Source organism: Pteropus medius, unplaced genomic scaffold (genome assembly GCF_902729225.1).
Source record: "Pteropus medius unplaced genomic scaffold, Ma_sr-lr_union100, whole genome shotgun sequence".
Lineage (NCBI taxonomy): Eukaryota > Metazoa > Chordata > Mammalia > Chiroptera > Pteropodidae > Pteropus > Pteropus medius.
In genome coordinates this window covers 1,782,044-1,807,795 of record NW_024349796.1, presented here as the reverse complement: position 1 = coordinate 1,807,795, position 25,752 = coordinate 1,782,044, and the positions used below count along the sequence as shown (strand labels likewise).

The following is a 25,752-nucleotide window of genomic DNA, read 5'->3' as shown; positions in this document are numbered from 1 at the left end:
GCACACTAACCAGGGAGTCTCACAAAACACACAAAGCACACACGCCCTTTCTCTGTGCGAAAGGGACAAATACAAGAAATTTATGTGACTGTGTGATGACCACGAGTCTGGGCTCTAGAAATTGGGGCCAAACAGAGGTCATCGAGCCTTTAAGGCTGTGTGACAAGAGTACCACGCCCAACTCAGAGGAGTGCGGAAGCCGAGAAAGAAGGTGCTGGTGATAAGAACGGTCTGCCAGAGCACCGCGACGCCTCCCATCCTGTATCCCAGCCTCTCCCCGCCCAAGCCCTCCACTCCCTTTTGCAAGTTTGAAATCAGCAGATCAGTGGTTCTCCCCCATTCTTCCCTCTGTCTCTCCCTATGTCTCTCTCTCTCTGCCTCTTCCTTCCACCTCTTTTTAAAGAAGCAGTTTATTCCTGCCTGGTGCATCTCCCTCACGGGAACACCTGGTTTACGGTGAGGCTACCTCCAGGCTCTGAGTGCTGAATACTCTGGTGGCTTCTGATGAGCTCCGCTCTGGGCAACCTTTCTTACCACACTTAAGGAAAAGGAAGCCTCTGCACATGACCATGACCATGACACGGGCACAAACCCTTCTCTTTCCTCCAGCACCCAGGAATTAGGGAGCTTTGGCTGTATTGGGCCAGATCCTGTAACACTCCAAAGCCTCAGGGTTTTCATCTTGGGCTTCTCTCTTTTCCAAGGCTGATTTGCAGGGATCACCACTCTACACCCACATTCCTCCATTCTCTCTTCTCAGTCTCCTGATCTTTTCTGTGGAATCACCATCAACAGTCCATTCTTATCAAAGTAAGATAAACCTTTGCCACTAGGGGGCCAGTAAGACCAAAGCCTTCTTGTCCAGTTGGCTCCCGAAGGCATTTGAGTTAGTGGTTGAATAACAAAATACTGAAAAATCAATAAGAGAAAACCAGTTCCCTTTTACGATAAGGAGAGAGGGGTCCATGGGAAAATAAGTAGGATAATGTTGCAATCCACTGACATCAGGTAATGGTGGACCAGTCACTATCCAGAGTCTCCCTGAGATGAAAACTTACTACAAAAATTATATGTTTGTGAAAATCTTTTTTAAAAATAGTTTTTATTTTGGTTTTTATTTTAGTTGATTTTAGGCTGTACTAATAATTATAGATTGCCAGGCACATTATTAATTGAATTCAATAAAACAAGTTTTAAACAAGAAGATGAATTCAAACAAAGTAGCCATGGTCCCCTTATAAACGCTAACACTTAAGGAGTGCTTACCTACTACTAACTCCTTTAATCCTCACAAAAACCTTTTAAAGTAAATACTAATGTCTACATTTACTGAGGACAAAACTGAGGGTTAGTGAGATTAAGAAACACATTTCGTAAATTGGGAACCCAGCTGGAATCCAGGTCTCTCTGGGCCCAAATGCTGCCTCTTCATGTGTAGATAACTTCAGAGTTCATGAAAAAGCAAAATAACAGTAAATTTGCACTGTAGCGCTGAAATTATTATTGCAGAAATTGTTGAATTGCACAATATAATACTCAAAAAAAAAACCCATAATGTCATCTCTGTTCATGCTACTATTCTATTTACATAAACTCTTGATAGACGTTTCCATGAATACTAATCGCTAAAAGTGCTTTCCTTTTAAAATTTGAAAGACTAGTTTTAATTTTTAATAAGTTTATTTATGCATATTTAAAATAGCATACATTTAAGTTTTCTGACTTTCTTTGTCTCTGAATATTTTTTCTAGGGTCAACGTCTTTTCGAAAAGTTGCTCCAACTGACTTCGCAAAATATTGAAATCAAGCTCGTGAGTGACGTAACAGCTGATTCAAAGGTATTAGAGGCCTTGAAACTAAAGGGTAAGGCCAAGGTTGATACGCTACTCTACCCCTGGGTGTTGCGTTCAGATGCCTTTACATTCACTTTAAATAATGTATAATTTCTTTATAATTACTTTTCACTTAATGTAGTTATTTCTACTGTGAAAAATAGCCTAATTAAAGCCTTTCAATGAAAAAACTAATCAATACTACTGGGATTTTTCAGTAGTGTATTTGCATATTAGTTATGCAAAATATTGTACTGACCGTTAAAAAATAATTAACTAGGAAAAAAGAATCTTTCCCTCTATGAACACTTCAATGATGAGATTAGAGAAAAGAGCCGCTTCTCATCAGAGCAAACGTTAGAATTCTGTTTTTCCGCTTGTTTCTCAAATGGAAATCTTCCTCCTGCTGCATAGACTTTAAAAGACTGAAGTCAGATGTAGGAGTCTGGGGAACACTGCCTGATTCATGACTTATAATTCCACAAGGGAACATCATTTATCAGCCACTTTGCAATTTGTCTCACTATCCAGTGAAGACTGAGAAGGATTCTAAAATAACTGTCTTGATTATGCTGTAATCTTCGCTGACTGAACTCTCAGTACCAAATATTTTTACTGGTTTATAAAAACCTTTACCCTATATTTACTATCCCAGCTTTAGCCTCTGAGAGGAATTGGTACATGTGAGCCAGTGAAAAAATGTTCACACTGTTGGGTGTCCCCAAGGGAAGACAAGGCGTTGAACTTAGTGAGTGTCAGCATTTTACCTGATGGTGTTACATCTCACCTTGGCGCTGTTTAAATATACCGGGCATTTTGCTTGTTATCTTCCCCACATTATTATGTTATATTTATATTAGTATAAATACATGTACCTACCTACCTACCTACCTACCACCATACATATTATTTTTCCTATGCATATGAAGAGAAAACTTACGAGATATGGTTAGGTCTGAAAAGCTTCACTCTGCTCCTTGAGCACAGCGTATTTTCGAAAAACTAGAAAACACCTAATTTAGTGTATTGACAGACACGGTCCACATGGATTAGAAATGTATTATTACTTTTCCTGTTTAAAAAATATGAAATTGGATTCCCACTATCTGAAATTTTGTTATCTGACACGGTTCTGGGAACAGATTATTTTTGACTAACTCTAGGTGCCTGTATTTGAAGATAAATTTTCTCGTGGCAGCTATCTGCACATCCTTTGGGTTTGATTATTGAGAAAGGAGAGAAAGCAGATGAATTGGGGGCAGGGGGCTGGGAGTGCAGTTACTTCTTGACTGTGCATCCACAGATCTGTTCCCAGCTATCCTGTTCTAAATCTTGTAAACTCAACCAAAAGTTAAAACTAGAGTTCTTAGGATCTGCTGAATATTTGGCTATGCTAGGGAATAGCTATTAATGCATTTATGGATAAAGGCTTGTTTATATTTCTATTGCGAACGATAAATTAAAGCTTCATTATAGTCTTTGATTCTCGTTAAAAAAGAAGCATTTGAATTTCACAAGTGTATACATATATTACCACAGTTTAGGTTCTGTTAATGTATAATAGAAGTTATTATCAAAATAAGTAAAATGATTTTCCTTTACAATAGTAGAGCAATAAACAGGATCCTAATCTCTCCTAGCTATTTCCTAGGTACCAAAAGTAGGCCTCTCTGGCTTTCATTAATGCACGTATGTGTAGACAGTACAATATATATACATCTTTAAAATAAGATTTTTGTATTTCTCTACTCTCATCCTTGGGCAGAGACATATAAAATAATCACTGCATTTTAGAGATTTTTTTTTTTTTATGAAACCATTTTAAATCTGTGCTTGAAAACTTTGCCTTAGGGTTATCTTTTAAATTTTTTAGGGAGAGGTCATAGTCTTTTGTTAAGTTCCAGGAAGATTTGTCCAGAAATAGTCCACAGAAGACAGATAAGGATAAGACTAGCCATGAGCAACGAAGGAAGGAAGGGAAGGAGGGAAGGAGTTACTAGACATAGAAGCTAATCAAATATCCTGTGAAAAAGAAGAAGCGTGAGGCTCCCCCAGGAAACGGTAATGGTTGGGCGCAGGCGTAGGCCCAGCTAGGGCAAGGCAGGCTGGAGAGGTGGGGTGGCCCGGCCAAGGCCACAGAGCCCTCCGCGTGTGGGGTGAGATCCCAGGCGGTTCGTTGTTCCTCCCGCTGCCCTTTCCGGCCCTCTCTTCCCCTGGACTCAGTAAGATACGCCTCGTGACCGGCGCACAGTGTGGCTTGGCAGTGGGTGATTTGAAACCTAACCCTCATGAAATCCAGGAACCCAGGAAGGGGTTCCATTTTAGATAAGGCCTCTTGTAAATTCAAATAGAGTTTCACTAACCAGCTTTTCTAATTTCACTAACTGTCTCCCTTTGCATCCCCCGGAAGCATCTCCGGCGCGGTGCATCAGCTTAGCTCAGTCACTGCCTCCCCTCCCAGCAACTCCGCCAGCAGCGGCGGCCCCTCTCCCTGAACTTCCACCTGCCCTGAACTCTTGTTAGAAACTACACTTCTCGCTCTCATTCTTCACGTCTTGGGTCAGAGAATGCACTCCATGCGATTCCCAACATGTGAAATTTGTAGGAAATTACTTTGTAAATTTTTATTTATAGAAATAAATTTGTTTCATAAATCTCAAGGCCTTTTAATGCTTTCACACAGCTTTTCCTTTTCATTTTTGCATTTTGTCAGCTCTGACAGTTATCTTGGCCAGAGAGTTAGTCTAAAAGCTACTTCCTCGCAGCTGGAAGTGGGGCGTGGCTTCTCTCTGCCCGATGCATGATCCAACCCTAACTGTAGCTGGCAAAGACAAGCAAATAAGCTGTGGGGTTGCCATTGAACCCTCTGTTTCTTCACATCCACCTTCAGGTGGGGTATGCCATCTGCTGCCAACATTTAGCTTGCTGGAGGTGACTGTGACATTTCTCCTAAGTCTTGTTCTCCTGCTCAGATCCCCTGCTCAGCAAATGCCTTTGGTGTCCTCCTTCTTACTAAACCTGATGATACCGGTAATATCGCAGCAACAGTATTTAAATTTTATACCACTAATAAAATTTTATTTCTGGCTGTGCATTTTATTCATAAGCAAATTATAACACTATATATTTAAGACTTTTTTTTGAGCAGTTTTAGGTTTACAACAACATTGAGATTTCCCATGCACCTCCCCCATTATCAACATTTTATTTTTACCAAAGATGAACCTACACTGACCCATCAGTCACCCCAAACCCATAGTTTACCGTAGGATTCACTCTTGATGTTATGCACTCTATGAATTTGGACAAATGTATAATGACATGTATCCATCATTATAATATCATACAGAGTATTTTCACAGCCCTAAAAATCCTCTGTGCTCTGCCTAATTATTTTCCTCTACCTACCGTATTTTTAATTCTTGTCCTTTATAGTTATTATTCCAATGAAACTTATAATTAAGAAGAATTTTTTATTTGTCTTTCAAAACCATAACAATTCAGTGTACTTTATACAATATGACTGAAATATTTGCCCCATTAGCCTACCAAAAATTAAGACAGTGTAAAAGTCAGAAAATATAAATTTCTTCTTGGGGAAAACAGGCTTTTACTTGTTCATTGTCAGATGATACCTCTTTCATAGAATTGCTAGTGAAATAAAAGTCATAAAAGATTAGAATCCGTGACCTAGAAATAAACTCTGTGCTTCTTTTTTTAAGCCTTTGAAACCATGCGAAATCTGGACTCTCCCTTGTTAGTGTCATTCTTAACCATCTTCGTTCTTGACTTTAGAAGCCCCGAAAGCTAGCTGTGATTTTCCAAACACAACGTGGCTTTTCAGAGCTCTGTTTCCTAAACATGTTTTGCCCTGTGCCCCAAATACCCTCCCCCACTGGTTTGCAAGCCCCTTTTCACCTTTTAAGTTCCGTTATAAGGCTTACCCACATTTTCCCATCGACTTCTCTTTTCCCCATTGGTCTTACCACCTTCTTTTCTTCCACTGTTCATTCATTATTTAGTCAACAACCTTTCCTCGAATGTCTGACACGTGCCAACACGCGAGGTTTGAAGATAGGAAATTGTAAGACACAAGCCCTCTCCTGACTTCAGAGAGGACACAGTTTGGTAGAGAAGACTAAAATAAACTGAGCAAGGAATCTTAAAACAGCCGCACGAAGCCCGGTTTTTCAGAATTGCTTTTTGCGTCTGAGTTGTTGTCCATTTGCCACTTGGTGTCTTCTCTGCAGCATCAAGAGTGTTGATGGGCCTCTGTAACTGTACGAAATAGATTCTCTACGATTGTCTTTTTTTCTCAGCAGCTTTCCATTCTGCTGGTCTTTTTTTGAAACTTACCAGAAAATGTCAGAGAAAGATATTTTGACAGTATGTAAACCTCATTTTTCTTCTTCAAAGGACACTTAAGTGGTTTGTTGACTGAATATTTAGAAACTGCAGGAGCCCTGTCATGTCACCAGGAATATCAACCAAGACCATAAGCTGACAACTGTCACACTTGCCACCCTGTTTACAGCGATCACAAGACGCATCCCATGTCAGAGATGTTAAAATGTGAATCTGTGTGCTTTAGAACCGGTGACATATGGTAATGAGGCTTAAAATTCAGCAATAAGTTAGAAAATTCAAATTAGAACCCCTTAACTTTAATAATTAAATTAAACTTGACCATTTCTAATACCACATTGAGGGAGGTAGATTCTAAACCAAAACTTGTAACAAGACTTTTTGTAGTGCAGGATCATAGTCAGTAAATAGAAACTTGGAGAATTCAGGCTGCTCTGGTTCTTAAGAAACAAAGAAATGTCTTTCACAGAACTCTTGATGGCTAGCGCAGTCAGTGATAGGAAGTGTTCCCATGAAAAACAAAAGAAAAATCCTGCTATATTACCCAACAGAGGAAAGATGTTATGCAAATCAGTTTGTATACGAAATTTCTAGTGAAAACCACATAATGAAATCAGAAACCTGAAAACACTGGAGAGGCAACCATCTCCTGGAATAGACAAAAAAGATATCAGAAGTCATACTCTGAAGTATATACAGCATGATGAAGTTGCAACGCAAATTAGACAAAGGGTAGTCACGAAAGCTTGATTTTGAAAAAGAGAGGAATAGAGTACACTTATTGGTAAAGTAAGAGGACATGAAAGACGGCGGCCACCGGTCCCGGGGTGACCAGTCCTGCTGGCATTGTCTGCGAAGAGGGACCAATCATATAAATAACCTTAACCCACAGGTTAACTCTGTCACTAGACGCTCTTTGGACTTTCCTCATTGCTGGTGGTCAGCCCTGTCACACAACAGAAATTTGTCCTGGAGTTGGGGGACTCCACACTGAGCCCCGCCCATGTCCTGTACTCCCTCCTCTGAGGGTCCGTCCCGTGCTCAGGGCTGTGAGCCCCATCCCGGCTCAGCCTCTGTTTCAAGCTTTCAGTTTGTTAGAATCAAACATGGCTTTTCCTCCCATTCCCTCCTTTCCTGTGCTCTCAAACCTCCGAGGGATTAAACCTGGAACCTCAACTGTGCTGCCTATAGATGCTTGTGACGTCTTTAACTATTCTATGAGATTTTGTTTGTTTAGCCAGAGCACTGATGTGTCAAGAATTTTCTTTCCTTTTTGGTTTCTTTAGATAGATCAATCGGTCTTCAAATCTTTTGTATGTGGAATTTGAAAATTCAACTTCTAGGTTTCCCAATTTTTTTATACACATCGTTTCATATCTGTTATCTTTTGTTGGTGAAGGCAGTACAAAGCATGCCCTTTGAGTGGACTCTCGCCAGTGTGATGCCCTCAGCCCCCCACATCCTCTAATCTGCTTTTTTAATTCTGTGAATAAAGTATATGTCTGCTGGGCGACTGGCTCAGACACAGTCTGTAGTTTGAGTGAAACTGACCTCAACTTTCCCTCATTGGCACTAGATGCCAAATAAGTGAACTAATTAGACGCAGCCTTACCCATGTTGGCAAATAAACAATAGCAGCAGGGCCCTAATGATCACTAGTCTCACATCTTTCATTTATATTGGCTTCTTATCCACAAAGCATTGAACAAGACAGTAAATATGTAATTGTCGTTTACCTGCAACTAAATCTTATTCAGTTAAGTCAGAATTTTAATATTTGAAATAAGACTAACACCCTTTTACTTTTCTTAACAACTCTATTTTTTAAAATAAAATAGCAATTATATTTTATTTCTACATGATTATTTAATAACCTGTTTAGACTAAGAAATAGAAATTAACAATTGCACATATTAAGTATATCATTTATACTTTTCAAAACTGTTTAGATTCGGGGATCAGCAATCTTTTTTATTGTAACTAACTACTGTAATAAAACTCTAAATATTACTTGTAAAAGAGTGTATGATTTTAACCAAGAAAAATACTTTCAGATGTATGTATGTAAGATGTAGAGGTTGTTTCAAATCAGAAGGACGACAAACAGCATTGAAATTAAATGTGTTACTCCCCTAATGCCTGATTTTAATTTCCAATTACCTGTTCAAAAATTTTTTAAAAGATTATCATAGAATAGTTTAATAATTGATACATCTGGGTGATGCTAGTTATTTTTCTAGTATTATGAATGCTAGCTATTGAGAAGTTATCTCATAGGAATGCAATCTCCACATTTTAAATATTGTACAAGTAGTATCTGTTGTTCATTACCTATCAATTTGTTCATAGAATACTTCATAAATCAGTTTGACCTATGGAAAAAATATGCAAAAAATTTCTATTTGTCAGTGAAAAAAATTGTCTATTTTTTTCAGCTTTATTGAAGTATAATTGACAACTAAAGCTGTATATATTTAAAGTGCACAATGTGATGATTTGATATACGTAGACCTTGTGAAAAGATTACCACAATCAGGTTAATCAACACATCCATCACCTCACACAATTACTGTTTTTTTTTTCTTTTTGTGATAAGAATGCTTAAAATCTACGTAGAAAATTTCAAGTATGCAATACAGTATTATTAGCTATACTCACCATGCTATACAGTAGATCCCCCAAACTGATTCATCTTATACTGAAGGCTCGTACCCTTTGACCAGCAACTGCCCATCGCTCTCACCCCACAGCCTCTGGTAACCATCCTTCTACTATTTTTCTATGAGTTCAGCTTTTTAAATTTTGTTTAGATTCCACATGTAAATGTAATAACACAGTCTTTGTCTTTCTTTGGCTTATTTCACTTAGAATAATGTCCTTTAGGTTTATCCATGTTGTTGCAAATGGCAGGATTTTTTTCTTTCTTACGACTGAGCACGATTCCACTGTGTGTGTGTACGTGCATGTACACACCACATCTTCTGTGTCCATCCGTCCACCGATGGACTCTTATGTTGTTTCCATATCTTCGCGGATGTGCATAATACTGCCGTGAACATAGGAGTGCAGATATCTCTCAGAGATATCAATTTTGGTGTTTTTTTCTCTTAGATATGTACCCAGAATTGAGATTGCTGGAGGATGTGGGGGATCTATTTTTAATGTTTTTGAGGAACCTCCACACTGTGTTCCGTAGTGGTTGCACTAATTCACATCCACACCAGAATGTGCAGAAGGGCCCTCTTTTCTCCACATCCTCGCCAACATTTTTATTTCTTTTTGATAAAAGTCATCCTAACAGGTGTAAAGTGATATATTCTTGTGGTTTTGATTTGCTTTTCCCTGATGATTAGTGATAATGAGCACTATTTCGTGTTTCTGCTGGCCATCTGTCTTCTTTGGAAAAATCTCTATTTTTGTCCTTTGCCCATTTTTAACAAGGTTATTTGTTTTTTTGGGTTTTTTTTTTGCAATCGAGTTGTATATTTTATATGTTACATAAAAATTATATATATATAAATATATCATATATTTTAGGTATTAATCCCATATTTGATGTATGGTTTGCAAATATTTTCTTCCATTCTGTATGTTGCCTTTTCATTTTGTTGATTACTTCCTTTGCTGTGCTGAAGTTTTTTAGTTTTATATAGTCACTTTTTTACTTTTTGCTTTTTGTTTCTCCACTTGTTTACTTTTGTGCTTTTGGTGTCATGGCTAAATATATATATACATATATGTATATTGCCCAGACCAATGTCAAAAAGATTTTTTCCCCTGTTTTCTTCCTGGAGTTTATGGTTGCTGGTCTTACTTTGAAGTCTTTAATCCATTTCAAGTTAATTTTTTTCAATGGTTTAAGATAGGGATCCAGTTTCATTCTTTTAATAATATTTCTATTTTTAATTTTTATGTTCTGATTTTCCTGTAGCATCATTATTTTTAAAAGGAGGAAAGGATGCTGTGTTCATTCTGTCAGATTCTTAATGTGATCCTTGTCATTGCTTATTTGAATTCAAGAAAGCTATACTCATTCATCATTGATAATTCATATTTTTATCCTCATGTTCATGGATTAGGTTTAACAAAACCTAAAAGGAATATATGTATTCCAAAATCTGAGAAAAATGGCATGTGCCAATTTTAAAATTAATATAAGCCTCCCCAATATCCAACTTGGACATTTTGCAAGGTGATTTTTGAACTTCTTTCTCCAGTAAGTATAGAATAATTTGAGTTTTTATGCTTGTTGAGGCCTTTTTACTTAGTTTTTACCAGTTTATAATTATTCTAAAGTCTAACTCGACAAGTAGGTATAGATTTATGTGTTAATTTCAGGTAACATTATCAAGTATAGTTTAATAATTTCCCCAGAGTAAACTTTCTATTATTCTGGCTTTCATTTCCACCATTTGAGAGGTTGTCATTGTTAAGAGCCCTGAATATTTCATAAGGTCTTTATTGTCCAGGTGAAGGATAGTCCTAATGAATGGCGTGGGCATGGGGTCCTTTATGCAGGAGAGCAGATTAGGCTGCCTTCTATCGAGTCCACTCTGGCCATGGCCCAGACAAGTCATGGCACCCTTGCTGTCACCTAGGCGTACTTCCCCTCAGACTCTGCATTCATTTTTCACCTCCTCAAACTGGGTGTCGCTCAGGCTCATGCTTGAGTGCATGAGGGCTGGTACCAGCCTCGTTCTGTTCACATCAGCCGAAAGTCATGGCAAGGAGCTCTGTCTTCTTCCTTTGTTTACAGAATACCAAATATTTGGCAGGAAGGTAGGAGCTTCTCTGGACATATTATGCTTTAATGACAATTAGCATAGTAATGAGCACAGCATTTAGGAGCTTGTACTTTGGTGTCATTAGATTTGTGCTAAAATTCTGGACTTGTCATTTACTGTGTGATACAATCTTGGGCACTTCACTCTCTCTGAACTTCAATGTCTCTTTCAGAAAAATGGGGATAATAAAGCCTCGAGGGCTCTGAGAATTAAATTAGATAAAGTATGCAGGCACATAGCTCATAATAAACTGTTAATAAGTGACATATAGCTGCTATGTCTTATGAGGTGTGTTATTTTTAAGTGTGAACTATCAGCCCCTCTTAGTCCAGACTGAATCCATTTCATTTCTGAAGCATACACTAAGCCCTATGTTTTTTTTTTCATTTGTTTGTTTGTTTGTTTGTTTGTTTTTTAATGAAAGTAAGGCCGGTTTTAATCACATGTTACAAATCATCTTTGGGACTGCAGCTGGTTCACTTGCCTTTGGGATTGTGCAGTAACTCTAGCTGGCTTCAGTTTCTGAGAGAAATTTTCCAGCTGGTGACATCAGTGCCACTCCATCTGTCTTTTCAGTTTCTCTTCGATCCACCCAGGTTAGGTTGCAATTCAATGTGCTTAAACTTTCAGTGGGGTTCACCTGGCAAATGTTGTATCGGTCACGCATTTGCTCTAAAACATAAAATCTTGAGCTAGAGATTATATTTTTATCCTTAATACATATGATTTTGGAAGGCATGGCATTTTTAAGGGAAAATTATATGCATATTCAGCTTTATGACATTGTGGAAGGAAGGAGAATTTTACCTGTTTAATCTAGTAATGGCTTTATGCATTTCTATTCTAGAGATACTAGAATTTGGAGAGGATGTCTTTCTAAAAAGTGAAGAGGAATATAGGTATAACTATAAATAAAAGAATAAGTAAAAATGTTCCCAAGGGCCTCGTGATTTCCAGGGACCTTATCACCGTCACTTTTAGCAACTAGTTCCTCGGTCCGTGGTGCCTTCACACGTCTGTGCTCTCAAGGAGACTGAGTTTCTCCTCCTTGGTCTGTTCCTCGTGACTCTGAGCAGTTCCTGTCTTGCTGGAAGCAGCCCTTCAGTGCCCAGTCACTGCATGCGTTCGGGAAGGAGATCTTTTCATTCTGTGACTTTTTGTCTGTTTTCAATTTTGACATCCCAATGATACTTTTTAATTTTTATTTATTTATATTTAATTTTTATTTTATCAATTGGAGTTGACATTCAGTATTATTTTATGTTAGTTTCAGCTAGGGGTTAGACATTTATATAATTTATGAAGCAGTCCCCCCCATTAGTCTAGTACTCACTCGGCACTATACATTATTCTTGCTTTTTTAATCAACTCCCTAAAACGTCATGCGAGTTAAGATGCAAAGTTCTATTTCTGTTGTTTCCAGCGTTGTGCTCAGCATGAACCCTCACAATCCCATTATTTCTGTGCCCTCCTTCTTTCCTACCACGTTTTGTCTTCTTTTTTTTTCTCCCGAGTCCTCCTAGCCCTTCCTCCCGCCTCATGATTCTCCTCTCTCCTATCTCATCCACAGCAAGTTTTTCCAAATATTCGCAGCTCCTCCCAAGTCTTCTAACCAAACCGTCCCTTCTTCATAAGACCTTGTCTCTTTCTTATTAAATACAACAAACTAGAGGCTGCCAAATGGGGCTCTCCCAGCGCAATGCCTCACACCAGTAAACTTGTCCATATCTGTGCTCATCTTTAGTTTACTTCCTTTTCTTCAGTCTCAGAAGAGGGAGTCTTCCCTCCTCTTCCAGGGTAACCCTACCACCTGTGGCATCTACTCTTGCTTTCTCGGGGATTTCCATCAATTAGCTTTCCTCTCTCTTGCCTTTAAGTTACACGCTGCCTTTTAAATGGCTCTCTCCCCTAAGCTGTAAACATGGGCAAGTCACCTGGAGGAGAAGGAAAAGAACCGAGTAACATCCACCCTGAATCACCCCCCTCTCTCTCTTCCCCTTCCTCCATGTTGACGTTGCTGTGTGCTGTTGCCACTTTCTCGTCCCCACCCTGTGCAGTCCTTAAACCACAGCAGTCTGGCATCTGCTCGACTCCACTAAAACCCCCTTGTCAAAGTCACCAGGAACTCTGGAGTGACACTGTTCACTCCACACTTCCCTCCTGTGTCTCTGGCTGTGTCTCTTTTGCTGATTTTGTATACTGTTGTTGGTTTGTTTGTTTTTTCCTGAAATATTGGCCTCCTCTCTTTCTCTGTTGCTTTCCATCCTTTCCTTTCTCACTTCCCCATTCCTCCCTGGTCAATTGCTTCTGTTCTGTGCCTTCATTCATCACCCGTGTGCTGATGGCCCACACATTGTTTCCCCTGAGCCCAGAATCAAATATTCAACGACCAACTTAACATATCTACTTAGGTATTCTTGAAACACTTCAAAATCAACTTATACAAAATTAAATTGATGCGACACTCTGCTCGCGGTATTCTTCTTTTATGCTGTGTCTCAGTAAATGGCATGGCCACCTTTCCACTGGCCCCCAAAAGAAACTTGGAGTTATCTTTGACTTCCATTTTGCCTTGACCTCTAAAATCAAATCAGTCTGCAGTTCTCACAGATGTATGACCTTGGTATGTCTGAGACCATTCCCTTTCCCCTCTCCAAGACTACTGCTTTACCGTCTGCCGTTATCATATCTTAAATGATTGTGAGTGACATTTTAATAGTTTTTCCAGTTGTACTATGTGCCACTATTCACACAATTGTTAAACTGAAGCCTGTTAAACATTTCAAGAGTTTATCTGAGCAAAAATCAATTTGAATGTGGCAGCGCCAAGCCGGAAGTGGTGAGGAGAGCTCTGCCAAAAGGAGCTCAAGAAAGACACAGAGAAAAGCAAAGAAAGGGAATTGTTTGACTGGCTATAGCTTAAAGCCTCACTGGATATTTGTGACTGGCTCTTCTTAGGTTTGAATGTCTTAGCCTTGAGGCATTTACAGGCTTAGGTTTTGGTTTGCTTACTAGGCCCAAAGCACTAGAGCCACTTTGGTCTAATGGCCTCCTTGCTTAATTAATAGAATATAATGCTTCTAAAAATCAGCTAATTCCCCCTGTCCCTTCCTTGCCTTCCTCCCGCCTGACGTTGGTCACTGGCTTGCCATCACCTATATTAAGGTGTTTCAACATAGGGGTCAAATGCCGTTGACGATATGTTGGATGATTTGAGGTCTTCTTGCATTTTTTAAAATGTATTCTTTTAATATGTATTAGGATTAAATAACTATTATTTTATGGATATTAATGACTAGGGAAAGCTAAGCTAAAAATGACTCAATTAAAATCTATTTTAAATGTAATTAAGTCAATACTAGCACAAATGAGAAATTTGGTTTATCTATTTATTTTTCAAAATAGTTTTTTGAAATTTTTTTAAATTAAATTTATTGGGGTGACATTGGTTAATAAAATATAGGTTTCAAGTATATAATTCAATAAACTGTTGAGATAATATAATTTTTGTTTAATTTAAAACTTTTTAATTACAGTTGACATTCAATAGCATATTAGTTTCAAGTATACAACATAGTGATTAGACATTTATATAACTTACAAAGTGATTGCCCTAGATAAATCTAGTTCTCCCCTGACAGCATGCATAGTCATCGCAATATTGTCGGCTGTATTCCCCATGCTGCACTCCACATCCCATGACTGCATTTTAACAGCCAATTTGTACTTCTCAATTCCTTCACTTTTTCACTTAGCCCCTCAACCCCACTCCCAGCTGGCAACCATCAGTTTGTTCTCTGTGTCTATGAGTTTGTTTCTATTTTGCTTTTCAGTTTGTTTTTTAGATTTCACATATAAGTGAAATCATATGGTATTTCTCTTTCTCTGTCTGACTATTTCACTTAGCATAATACCTTCCAGGTCTATCCATGTTGTCACAAGTTATAAAGTATCATTCTTTTTTATGGCCAAGTAATTATATATATATCATATATATATATACCAAGTAATTATATATATATATATATATATATATATATATATATATATATATATATATATATATATATATCTCACATCTTCTTTATCCAATCATCTATTGATAGACACTTAAGTTGCACCTATATCTTGGCTATTGTAAATCATGCTGCAATGAATATAAGGATGCATTTATCTTTTTGAATTAGTGTTTCGAATTTCTTTGGATAAATACCCAGAAGCAGGATTGCTGAGTCATATGGTAGTTCCCTTTTTAATTTTTTGAGGAACCTCCATATTGTCTTCCATAGCTGCTACACTAGTTTGCAATTCCACCAACAGTGCACGGGGGTTCCCATTTCTCCACATCTTCACCAACACTTGTTTTTTTATTTATTGATGATAGCCATTCTGACAGGTGTGAGGTAATATCTCATTGTGGTTTTAATTTGCATTTCTCTGATGATTAGTGACAAAGAACATCTTTTCATATGTCTATTGGCCATCCGTATGTCATCTTTGGAAAAATGAGATAGACTGGTTTTAAAAAGATTAAACGGAGTTAAATGGCAACTTAGAAAAGACACTCCATACCTCTCATCGTGGTTCCTTGGGAAGCCTCCCCCACACCCTCCCACCTGAGTCGAGCCCCTTCACAGCAGCACCCAGGGCCTCCCTCTGTCATGGCATTCGCCCCACTGTAATGCATGTTCCTACTTCTAGTCTTTAACCTCAATGAGGGCAAGATAGAGACCGGCATGTGTAGGCAATAAATTAATATTTCTTGAATAAACAGCCTCAGTTTTAGGGTGTGAGGCATCGCATAAGGCAGCTTTCAGGTTTTCCAGATTTTAGACTGAGTCTTGATTTTATCACATTGATCATCCCATATTTCTGTGGAAAGGACTAGGCAATATTGTAAGCTGGTAAATTTAGAATCAGATTTAGAAGAGCTGAACGGTTTTGTCTGACATGATTCAGACCTTGAAGGTGGAGAGGGGATAACTTTCTCTGTACTAAGAGGACTGTACTAAAAAGTAATTTCTCTATATTTAAAGCTTATGGTTCTCAAATGTTAGGTTAATTAGTAAATAATGGTACAAGCATTTTGAAAATATAAATGCTATATAAATGCTAATTTTTGTAGAAATTTACATACCACCTTTCTTCTGATAGAAAATAGTAAAACTGACATTTGAAGACTCGATATAACTTAAACTACTTTGGTTTGCATTTCTGTTTCTTTAATAAGCTCCTGTGGAAATCAGAGGTATAAATGTTATTTTGAATGTCATTTCTCACGTGGTCATTTGCCCAGTTGGAGGATGGGCTAGGAACTCAGACTTAGAAGAGCGTGTATGGTTTGCCAATGTGTTGCAAGCTCTTCATTTATTTCTAAGGCTAATTAACATGAACATAGGCAGAGGCAGTAAGTGATTCACTTCTCAACGAAAGTTAGCTATTACTGTTTCACTACCTTGCTCACAGTTATTTGCTGACTATTTTTCAGCTCTCCTTGGGAAAAGGTTTGAGGGAGTATAGAGGTACATGATTTTGTAGGATTATTAAGGAAACTCATAAATTATGGTTCTGCTTGAGGAAAGGGTACACACAAAATAACTATAACAAAATGTAAAATAACTTACCAATATTAAATAATTGCATGTTAACACATAACTGTATAGAACCAAAGACAGCAGTAGTTCAATGAGTGCTTTAACCATAGCTATAACAACTTGATACGAAGCAGCAAGACCAGAGGTGCTGGGCATCACAGTGGGATTTGTGCCATCGGAAGGCCGCAGCCTCAGCCGAGACAAGACTCTCTTGGGATGGACTCCCACAGCCTCCATCCTCTATTCCCCAGGCCTGTTACCCCAGTGGCTGCTCGGTGTTAGGGTCACAAATGTTGTGTACACATATGTGCACTGCATATTCTAAAATCATTCTAATTCTAAAATCATTCTAATTCTAAAATAATTCTAATTCTAAAATTAGAAAGAGATTGGGTATATAAACAATAGGACCATCCACATGATGAAATGCCAGTCACCCTTCAGGAATCAAGTTGAAGGAGAATAGCCACCGATAGGAGAAGATTCAGATTATATAAAGTGTTTTTGTGATTTCTCTTCTACATAAGAGTAGGGTGTAGGCCAAAAGCTCAGATTTTTCAGTAGAAACGTGTCCCTGGATCTGCCACTCATGTGACTTCTGGGAGTAATTTAACTTCTCAAAACTTCAGTCTCGTGATTTCTATTGGGCTAATAATAATAGCTACTGCAGAGAGTTGTTCTGAACATAAATGAGATAATCTATATAAAGCATTTAACACAGTACCTGGCACATGGTAGTTATTTTTAAACATTTTTCCAAAAAGTTCATTATATTTTAGGAATGGGAAAATGCTGTCAAAGAAGGAAAGAAAGGAGGAGGAAGGGAGGAATTAGTTCACTCTGTAAACGCTGCCTTAAGATACAGGCCAGCAGTAGGGCCTACACGCTGGGCCCTGCTGGGGCCAGAACAGGTGTCTACGCTCAGCAAGTCTCTCTCGACTCGGGGCCTGTGGCCCAAGGAACTACTCCCATCCCTGTTCCCTATTCACATCTCCTCATTTATATTCTAAAGGGCTTTTCAGCTGAAAATGCCAACACTTATAAATATTGGTTGAGAATGAGTTAAAACTAGAGGAGATAAATCCTTTCTGTGGTTCGAAGAGGAGGTGTGCAGAGGTGGGATTTAATAACTCATTCTGACAAGCTTCAGAATGAGTCTGCTTCCTCATGAAGCCAGACTCGTGTTTTCCTCGAGGAGCCCACACTGCTGAGTCCCCACACAGCAGCCCTTGATTCGAGGCTGTTACAGTCACCAAAGAGGCCGAGGAATGAATATAATTATTCACAAAGCAAAGATGACGAGAAGGCAAATGACAACCTGGGGGATGAAGAGTCTAAGCCTCTGTGTTCTCTTAAGTGAATAATGATGCCCAAGACTGCTCATCTTCAGTTTGGGGAAGGCGTTATTGAAAGTTTCTATAACACCTTTACTCTGGTTTTATTTTTCCCCTGAATGCAAATTATGCTTATCTTTCAAATTAACCTTCTCTGAAGGGCTTCTTATTTTCTTTTTTCTTAATACATACAAGTTAATATTACAGTGGTTCAAGTTTGAAAGACAGGAGTGTCTTATGTGCTGTTGGAAAAACAACAACATGGAAATGTACCGAAACAATTTTTGAGGCCCCTATACTATAATCAATCATCACAAAACTTGTTCATAAGCTGAGTAGAGTTTTACATGATTAGTTTAAGATTGTAAAATTACTCAATAGCATTTTGGAAGTTTAATTAAGGTTCTAAGTTCCATTTGAATTTCTGTGTTTGGTAGTCATCTTATTCAGATTTGGAAATTCAGCCAGAACTTTATTTTCCGATTGGTTGTTACTGAGACCACACTTGGGAAAAGACATCTCAATCTGGGACAGCTTATGGCTTAGAAGTTTATATGCATTCAACAGACAATGGCTGACCACCTACTAAGGCATCAGAAGACATCTTGACCCTTGAAATCTCAGAACGATGGTAAGCTGTGCTGATTTTTTAGTAGCCCATTCTCCAAGTGACACTCCAAACACCTGACTCCCTAACAGCAGGTGAAAATCACAGATGCTGTTGTAAAGAATGGTTTCGATGAGGATTTTCTCTATCTCAAGACACTCTGTACGCAAGCATATTTTTCGCCTCAAATGGAGACCCTGTTCATTCTGAACGTGTGAGACTTGGAAAATGGTCTTGAAATTGGACAGCTTTAAGGAACACAGAAGAGCTGTTCCTGGGCCACCTCAGTTACAGCAGGACCAGGAGATGGAAACACCAGCTGCTTTTCTAAGATATCATGGTTTTGAGGAACTTATATATTAGCTTTACAATCCAAGAAGTACATGGGATGTGACCAGACATGACATTACAGTGTTTCGTATTAAAATCCAGAAGCTCTATTAAATCTTTAAGAGTAGTGTTAGGATGTGCTAAATCTCTTTTTTAGCTGCAGGAAGAGAAAGAAGCCTCAAAGTTCTGACATGTGCACCTGACTTCTGGTTTTGTGGGCAGCAGAGAGGCCCCCATCTGTAGCAGGTCCAGAATGGACAGGAGCTGGCCCAGGAAGAGTTCGAAAACTCCAGGTCCCCCTTCTGTTGTCCCTTCCACAGTACCCCAAACCAGAAGACACTCGGTTGGGTGAATGGGACTGAATTTCTTGCTGTGCACATAGAACGTAGTGTTCGATAAATATTTACTGACGCAGATTTCTGGGCAAGACTCTCTTGATCTGCAAGTAAGCTCCTGTGAGAATAAACACTATTCCTGATTTGTGCATTTCTTTGCCCTCTGGTTTAACTCTGAGCTCTTCCCAGTGTATGCCTTTTGTCTCCATGGCTGCAAATAAAAGCCGCTTCATTTTATTTGCATTTTAGGAGAAACGGGGAATGTCATGCATTTCTGGATTCCAGAAAGAAGTTGCACACACTCTACGTCCCTTCTTTGGCCACTTTGGTCAAGGACTCCCCTGAAACGGCCTTTTCCTGCGGAGCCCCGCCCCCGCCCCAGCCCTGTCTCTACAGCCGCGTAAATCACCAGCAGGCACCTGGCATATGTGCCAGTGTGTGCCAGTCCTCCACAGCCAGCTGTCTGTTTGGCAGCCTCAGATGCCTCCTTTCCTCGTTTTTACTGTTTTAGAAGTCTGTTTAGTTACTCAGATAAAATTGCCTGCAAAGCCATTTTCGTTATGTATATGCTGACTTCTTCCTAGGTGAATGAGTTTTTAAGGGGCTAAAGAGAGAGGCATAAACTCTCCAGTAATGAAAACCTGCTTGTGATCACCACATACATAGTCAACTGTCGGCTTGCTAGAAAGTACCCAGATTAAAGATAGCAATAGGATTTACTAGAAGTCTCTTCATTTATCAAAACATTCACCATAAAAAAAAATAATAAGCATATGCTAGGTACATTTCCAATGTAATTATAGTTAATAATAGTTGCAACTTACAGATGTCTTTCTATGTACTTTACATGTATTCTTCTTTAACCCTCAGATGCCCCTAAAAGGTGGATACTGTTATTAATTCTGTTTTCCAGATAAGGAAACTGAGACATAAAAGGGTAATATCATGTGCTTTAAGGTCCCATGGTTAGTGGATGATAAAAGATATCTCTTGTGCTAACTCCTGGCAAAATTCACCACACATGTGATTTTAGTCAATATTACTGGATCTTTGTAAGTTATACATTTAGCATGGAAATTAGAAAATTACAAAAACAGCCATCCTCTTCAGCTTAGCTCCTTTGTTTTCTAAAGTAAATGAAATAAAAAAAAAATTAAATGAAATTAAACGAAAAAAATGTGTAAGAAATTTGATTGTGGTACCAATATGCATAAAACATAACTATTTTATAAGATCTATTTTGGAATTTGGCAAAACATGATTGTTCATTCTTGGCAAGGCATGCTGAGGAATAAAGGCTGGCGCCACTCTTGGATCCTAGGTATAGGTGTATATTGTGATGAAATAAGACAGACTCAGGTTTCAATTCTAGCTCTGGACCTTGAGCAAGTCACCTTCTCAATCATTCATCCACTTATTCATTCTTTCTTTAACAAATATTTGTGCTCTTACAATGTACCACTGGTGAAGTACTGATGAAAATGACTTGATCTGATGTGGCTTTTTACAAGATCATAAGGGAAATGAGGCAGGAAAAGCAGTTAGTGGGTTGTTAGGTTAAGGTGGCTTAGACTAGCAATGGTAGAAAGAAATAAACAAATTTAAAACATGTTATGGAGATAGAACTGGCAGACCTCGATAATGTATTGGCTGTTGGGTTGAAGAAAAGAAAGAAATCAAGAATTACCCCCAGACACAAGAAATATAATAGAAATAGGCTTGATATTTTGGAAAACAAAGAGCTTTGTTTTGGGCATAGTAAACTCTGTTTTGTGCTTATTAAAGATGCAAGTAGAACGATTTTTTAAGTCTGACCTCTCCTATGAGACTACAGTTCAAAGAGTCAAGCCTACAGATATGATTTGGGAATCATCATTATAGAGATGGTATACCTAGCTATGAACCTGAACAAAATTCTCACGGGAGTAAGCATAGCTATAGAATGGGGCCCAGGACCAAGCCCGAGGGCCTTCTAACACTTAGAGGCTTAACAGAGAAACTGGCTGGAGAGGACAAAAGTGAGGTGGGAGGAAGGAGAGGAAGGTGTGTCTCGCTGAGCAGTAAAGCTAGCTGAGAACAGAGAAGGGGCCAGTGGATTGGGCACCAGAGTTCTCAACAAGGGCCTCATAATGTGGGTTTTAAAATGAGTGGTTAGGTGAAGACGTAGAGACAAGTACTGATCACTTATTCCAAACATTTTGCTCTGAAGAGAAACACAGAAATGGAGAGGTACATACAGGGAGATAGAAACCAAACATAATAAACTAAAAGGATTGTCTCATAGCATCGAGTGTCTATTAGAGTTTTGGATTAGAGGTCTGTGACCATAATTTTAAATTGAAATGGATCACCATGCTTGTGAGATTTCTCCAGCAACCTTTAGCTGTTATGATAAAAGTATAGGGAAGGCAAAAGTTTGGATTCATCTGAGTTTGAGATTTTACTAGGAAAATGTTGAAGAGAGATTACCATGAAATATAAACTAGATAAAGAGGCAAGTGACTACAAGAGTTGTGTGATGGACAGTGGAAAGATGTTAAAGTCAATGATTTGGGCATCTCGATGACGTCCTGGTGGGACCCTAATGCAAGTGAGCTGGGAGGAGAGAAAGCAGAAGTCAGAAACTGTGAATCTTAAAATTAATATTTCAAATGCATAGCTAGTGGTAATAATAAACTCTAGAATACTATGGGATGGGTTACTAAAGAGAAAGGGAGAAAAAAATAGTGGAGATATGAAGGGAAAATAGCTGAGGGGCTAGAGTGTTGAGCGAGTTATCCTCGTGGTGCAGCGGTGTGGGTGGTGAGGAACAGGGGCAGCGATTGACTAGGATCTTTCATGGATGATAGACAACCAGGAGGTTGAGAAAGGACAGCAGCAAACAGGAGTAGTGGAGAAGATGGCCTAATGGCATGAGTTTCAGTGTAGCTTGGGATTTTGAAAGATGAAAGAAAAATAGTTTGGAAGTGAGAGAAGAGAGCAAAGAAAACCCCTACTTTACTGTCCAGCCTCGAAGTACTGGAAGAATAAGAGATCAAACAGCCTCCCAATGCGAGACTGCAAATGAATGAATGGCCTTAGAATCGCAAAAAAGGACTTTGATGAAATAGCTTGTTTCAGACTAATCCTCCTTCAGAAAGCCGTAAAAGCTGGATAAAATACAATCACATGAAAGAAAGCCATTTGAATATATCAGAGAGCAATTAAGGATTCAGGCCCTGTGGGGCCTACATCTGAGGGAATGAAATTCATTAGGATGAGCCCTGTATTCACTATAACTTTTTTTTGGGGGAGGTATTTATTGGCTTATATTTCAGGGAATAGAGGTCAAACTGACTATCAATATTTGTGGAATTTGGCTAAAATAGTGCCTAGAAGGAACGTTTTAGTTTTAAATGCATATATCAGACAAGAAGAGCTGAAAATCAATCACCTAAGCCTACATCTCGAGAAAAAATTTAACCCCAAGAAAGTAGAAAGGACAAAATATTAAACATAGGAGCAAAAATTAATGAAATTAGAAAAAACAAAATAAATGCATCATGGAGAAAGTCAACAAAGCCAAAAGTTGATTTTTGAAAAGATTCATTATTTCATAAATTCCTGAGGAAAGTGGTCAAGAGAAAAAGGGAGAAGACAAAACCTAGCAATATCAGGAGAAAACATTGTGCGGATATTGGAGACATTACAGGGATCGTAAGAGGATGTTATGAACAACTGTGTACTAATAAATTTGAAAACTTTAATGAATAGACACTACCTAATAAAGTGACACAGGAAGCAATAGGAAATGGAGTTCTCTCATGGAATGGCTGTAAGAACTAGAGGATAATATATGGAAAGCCCTTAGCTTTGGTCTTGGCATACAATCAGTTCTTGATGAATGACTGCTATTAGAATCATCATAGATGGTAGGAACGGGTCACAGAATCCCTGTGTGGTAATAACTGATAGTGTAGGCTCACAGACTCTGGCATCGTCTTGTGAGTCTCAGGGGGAATGACAGAAGAAAGAGTCGTGTGGAATTTATGTGCCAAACCTGAGCCCCTGCACAGATTAGGTGTGGGAGAGGGCAATGGGCAGCGTTGGGGCCCAGAGATGAGAAACAGGCATATTGCAGGCGGGGGCAGTTACCACATTCTCCCTCTGTTAAGAATGTCACACTGACATGAAAATATATGTGAAAAATATACCAGCAGCAACAGTTCTGGAATGAATGGAATGAATATAAGAGAAGGATATGTACAACATTTATGTTATCATTCTAACAAAAAACCTGTTCATTTGCTCCTATAATAACCTTAGAAATTAATACACAGCTACCCTCATTCATGGCTTAAAGTATTCATTCTTTTGATGTTTCAAAGGTACCTTTTTTTTTTTTTGAGTTTAAAAAGAATGAAATGTATGAAAGGCTGATTTTCGTGACATACAAAGACCTTTTTCTAATGAACTACAAAAATAGGAACTAAAATTTTAAATTGAACCAAGATATGAAGAGAAAGTTCATGGGAAAAAAACTACAATATATCAACATAAAGCACAAACAAAACAAGATTCTCAACTACACTCACATTTAAGAAAATGCAAATTAAAACAACAAACAGATGAAATTTGTTACCTATTGGATTTTAACTCACTTGGTTTTGAACAATTTATCCCCTTTGGGGTTTTGTTTTCTCATTGATAAAATGTATGTATGGATAGATAGAAAGATAGATGATTGACAGATAGGTAGGTAGGTAGATAGATAGATAGATAGATAGATAGATAGATAGATAGATGATAGGTAGATAGGTGTGTGTGTGTAATGTTTGTAAAGGAACTGATTTCTTCTTCAATACCCTCTCTAATATTTTTAATACTTGCAGAGACCCTAGAGATAAATAATAGGAAGAAAATACATTTTGTGCCATCTGTGAATACATATACAAGTGAATTAGTGGGCTAGCAGTAGCTGGAGAAGCCTGTACCTCCCTCCACCCCACACTCTCAGCATGCTTTTAACCAAATGGCCCCTGAGAACCACCAGGCCTACCTGGAATTCTTCTTCCCACAAAGCTTAATCCCACAGTTTACTTACCATAGTCAACGCAATGACAGCTTTTACCAAATCCCCCATTTGTCATTTTCAGCACACCCAAATAACCATGCTACTGAGTCTAGGAAGTTACCTACGAGCTTCTCTCTAATGAGATTTGAAAAAGATCATTTGCCAATTGGAAATGACAGTTAAAAAAAAAAAAAAAAAAAGACACTGTGTTCCAGTATTTTGCTGGTGATCCTTCATTTTTAAGTATTTGGATCAAATAGAACTCTGGAGACATTTTAAGATCTTGTAACTTCTGGGGACTCTAGAAAGATAATCAACAGGGTTTAAAATATAGTGTTTTACAATATGACGAAAACTTGACCTCAGAATTCTACATTTCCATGGGCTGCTTTCTTGACATCACATAAACGCTACAGAGAGTACTGGTGGGTCTGACCTGCAGCCTCAGGAGGAAACCCAAACCTCCTAAGTTTAGACAGTTTGGTAAAATTTACATTTTGTGAGGCTGCCCTCTAACCCCTGGCTTGGTCTAAAGTGCCTCTCAAATCCTTTTATCTTTTTTTTTTTTTAAATGACACCAACTGAAAATGAATTATTAAAATATATCACTGCCAGTCATATTCATCTGAATTTGTCTTCTGTCTGGCATTTACCTTGCTGAGATTATACATTTCATATCTACCCAAGTTCTTGTCTAAGCACCAATCCTTGTTCTGTCTTTTACTGAGCTGAGGTAGAACTTAGTACAGGCGGTGGGGTGCTCCAGAAAGAAAGAGTCAAACATCTAGAATGAGGAAAGAGGGTAAAGTTGTTCTAACTGATTTTCTTCTTTGCCACATGCAGCCCTTAGTTTTGCAAAATTCTCCACCTCCTGCTGTCTCATCAGCCGGGCCTTTCTGCCCTGCTGTCTCTACCTACACCTTGAAAATTATTTTGTTTTTCTGGGTTACTCTTTGCTGCTCTCTTTAAGTCAGAGATTTTCCATTTTCCCTGCTTTTGGGCCTAAAACTCCCTGACCTCTTTATACCTTCAACCTCTGAAGAGTCACATATAGTTTGGGGGGGAAACAACTACACGCCCACCTTACCAGAACTAGAAAGAGACCATCAAAATTACTTAAAACATCAATTCGGTTCCAAGGTCATTACTTTTAAATGAGTCACAGGTTATTAACTACCCAGATTGTGGCTTTCAAGCACAGCTGTTGAAGGAGCTAAATACCAGAAATCATTAACAATGTTTTGGGGGAAAAAAAAAGTTTAAGGAGAACAGTGGGGATGGAAATTAAACCCAGCAGTAGAGTGATGAGCAGGAGATAGCAAAGCGGTTTGGAGGCTGGCTCTGTGCGGCGGGGAAGATGACAGATATTCTGAAGTTGGTCCAGGATATATACAGAGCTGCCAGTGGGTGGTGGCCAGTGAAGGATCTGTGATGTAGGGCACTGGAAATAATCCTAAAGAAATAAAGGGTCCTGGACACTTGGCACATGCAGTATGAGATAAAGGCTTGAGAGTCAGC

The 25,752-nt window shown here is 38.5% G+C and overlaps 1 protein-coding gene across 5 annotated transcripts in view; it reads left to right on the top strand.

The window, feature by feature from the left end:
* PLD5 (phospholipase D family member 5) overlaps positions 1 to 25,752 on the top strand; it is a 355,949-nt gene that overhangs the window by 219,769 nt on the left and 110,428 nt on the right. For 4 of the 5 annotated variants that reach the window (XM_039883218.1, XM_039883220.1, XM_039883219.1 and 1 more), the window contains one exon: positions 1,752 to 1,863. In XM_039883218.1, the coding sequence (XP_039739152.1) occupies positions 1,752 to 1,863 (112 nt within the window). Of the gene's footprint in view, positions 1 to 1,751; positions 1,864 to 25,752 lie in introns of those variants that run through there. The other variant, XM_039883223.1, reaches the window with a different exon arrangement.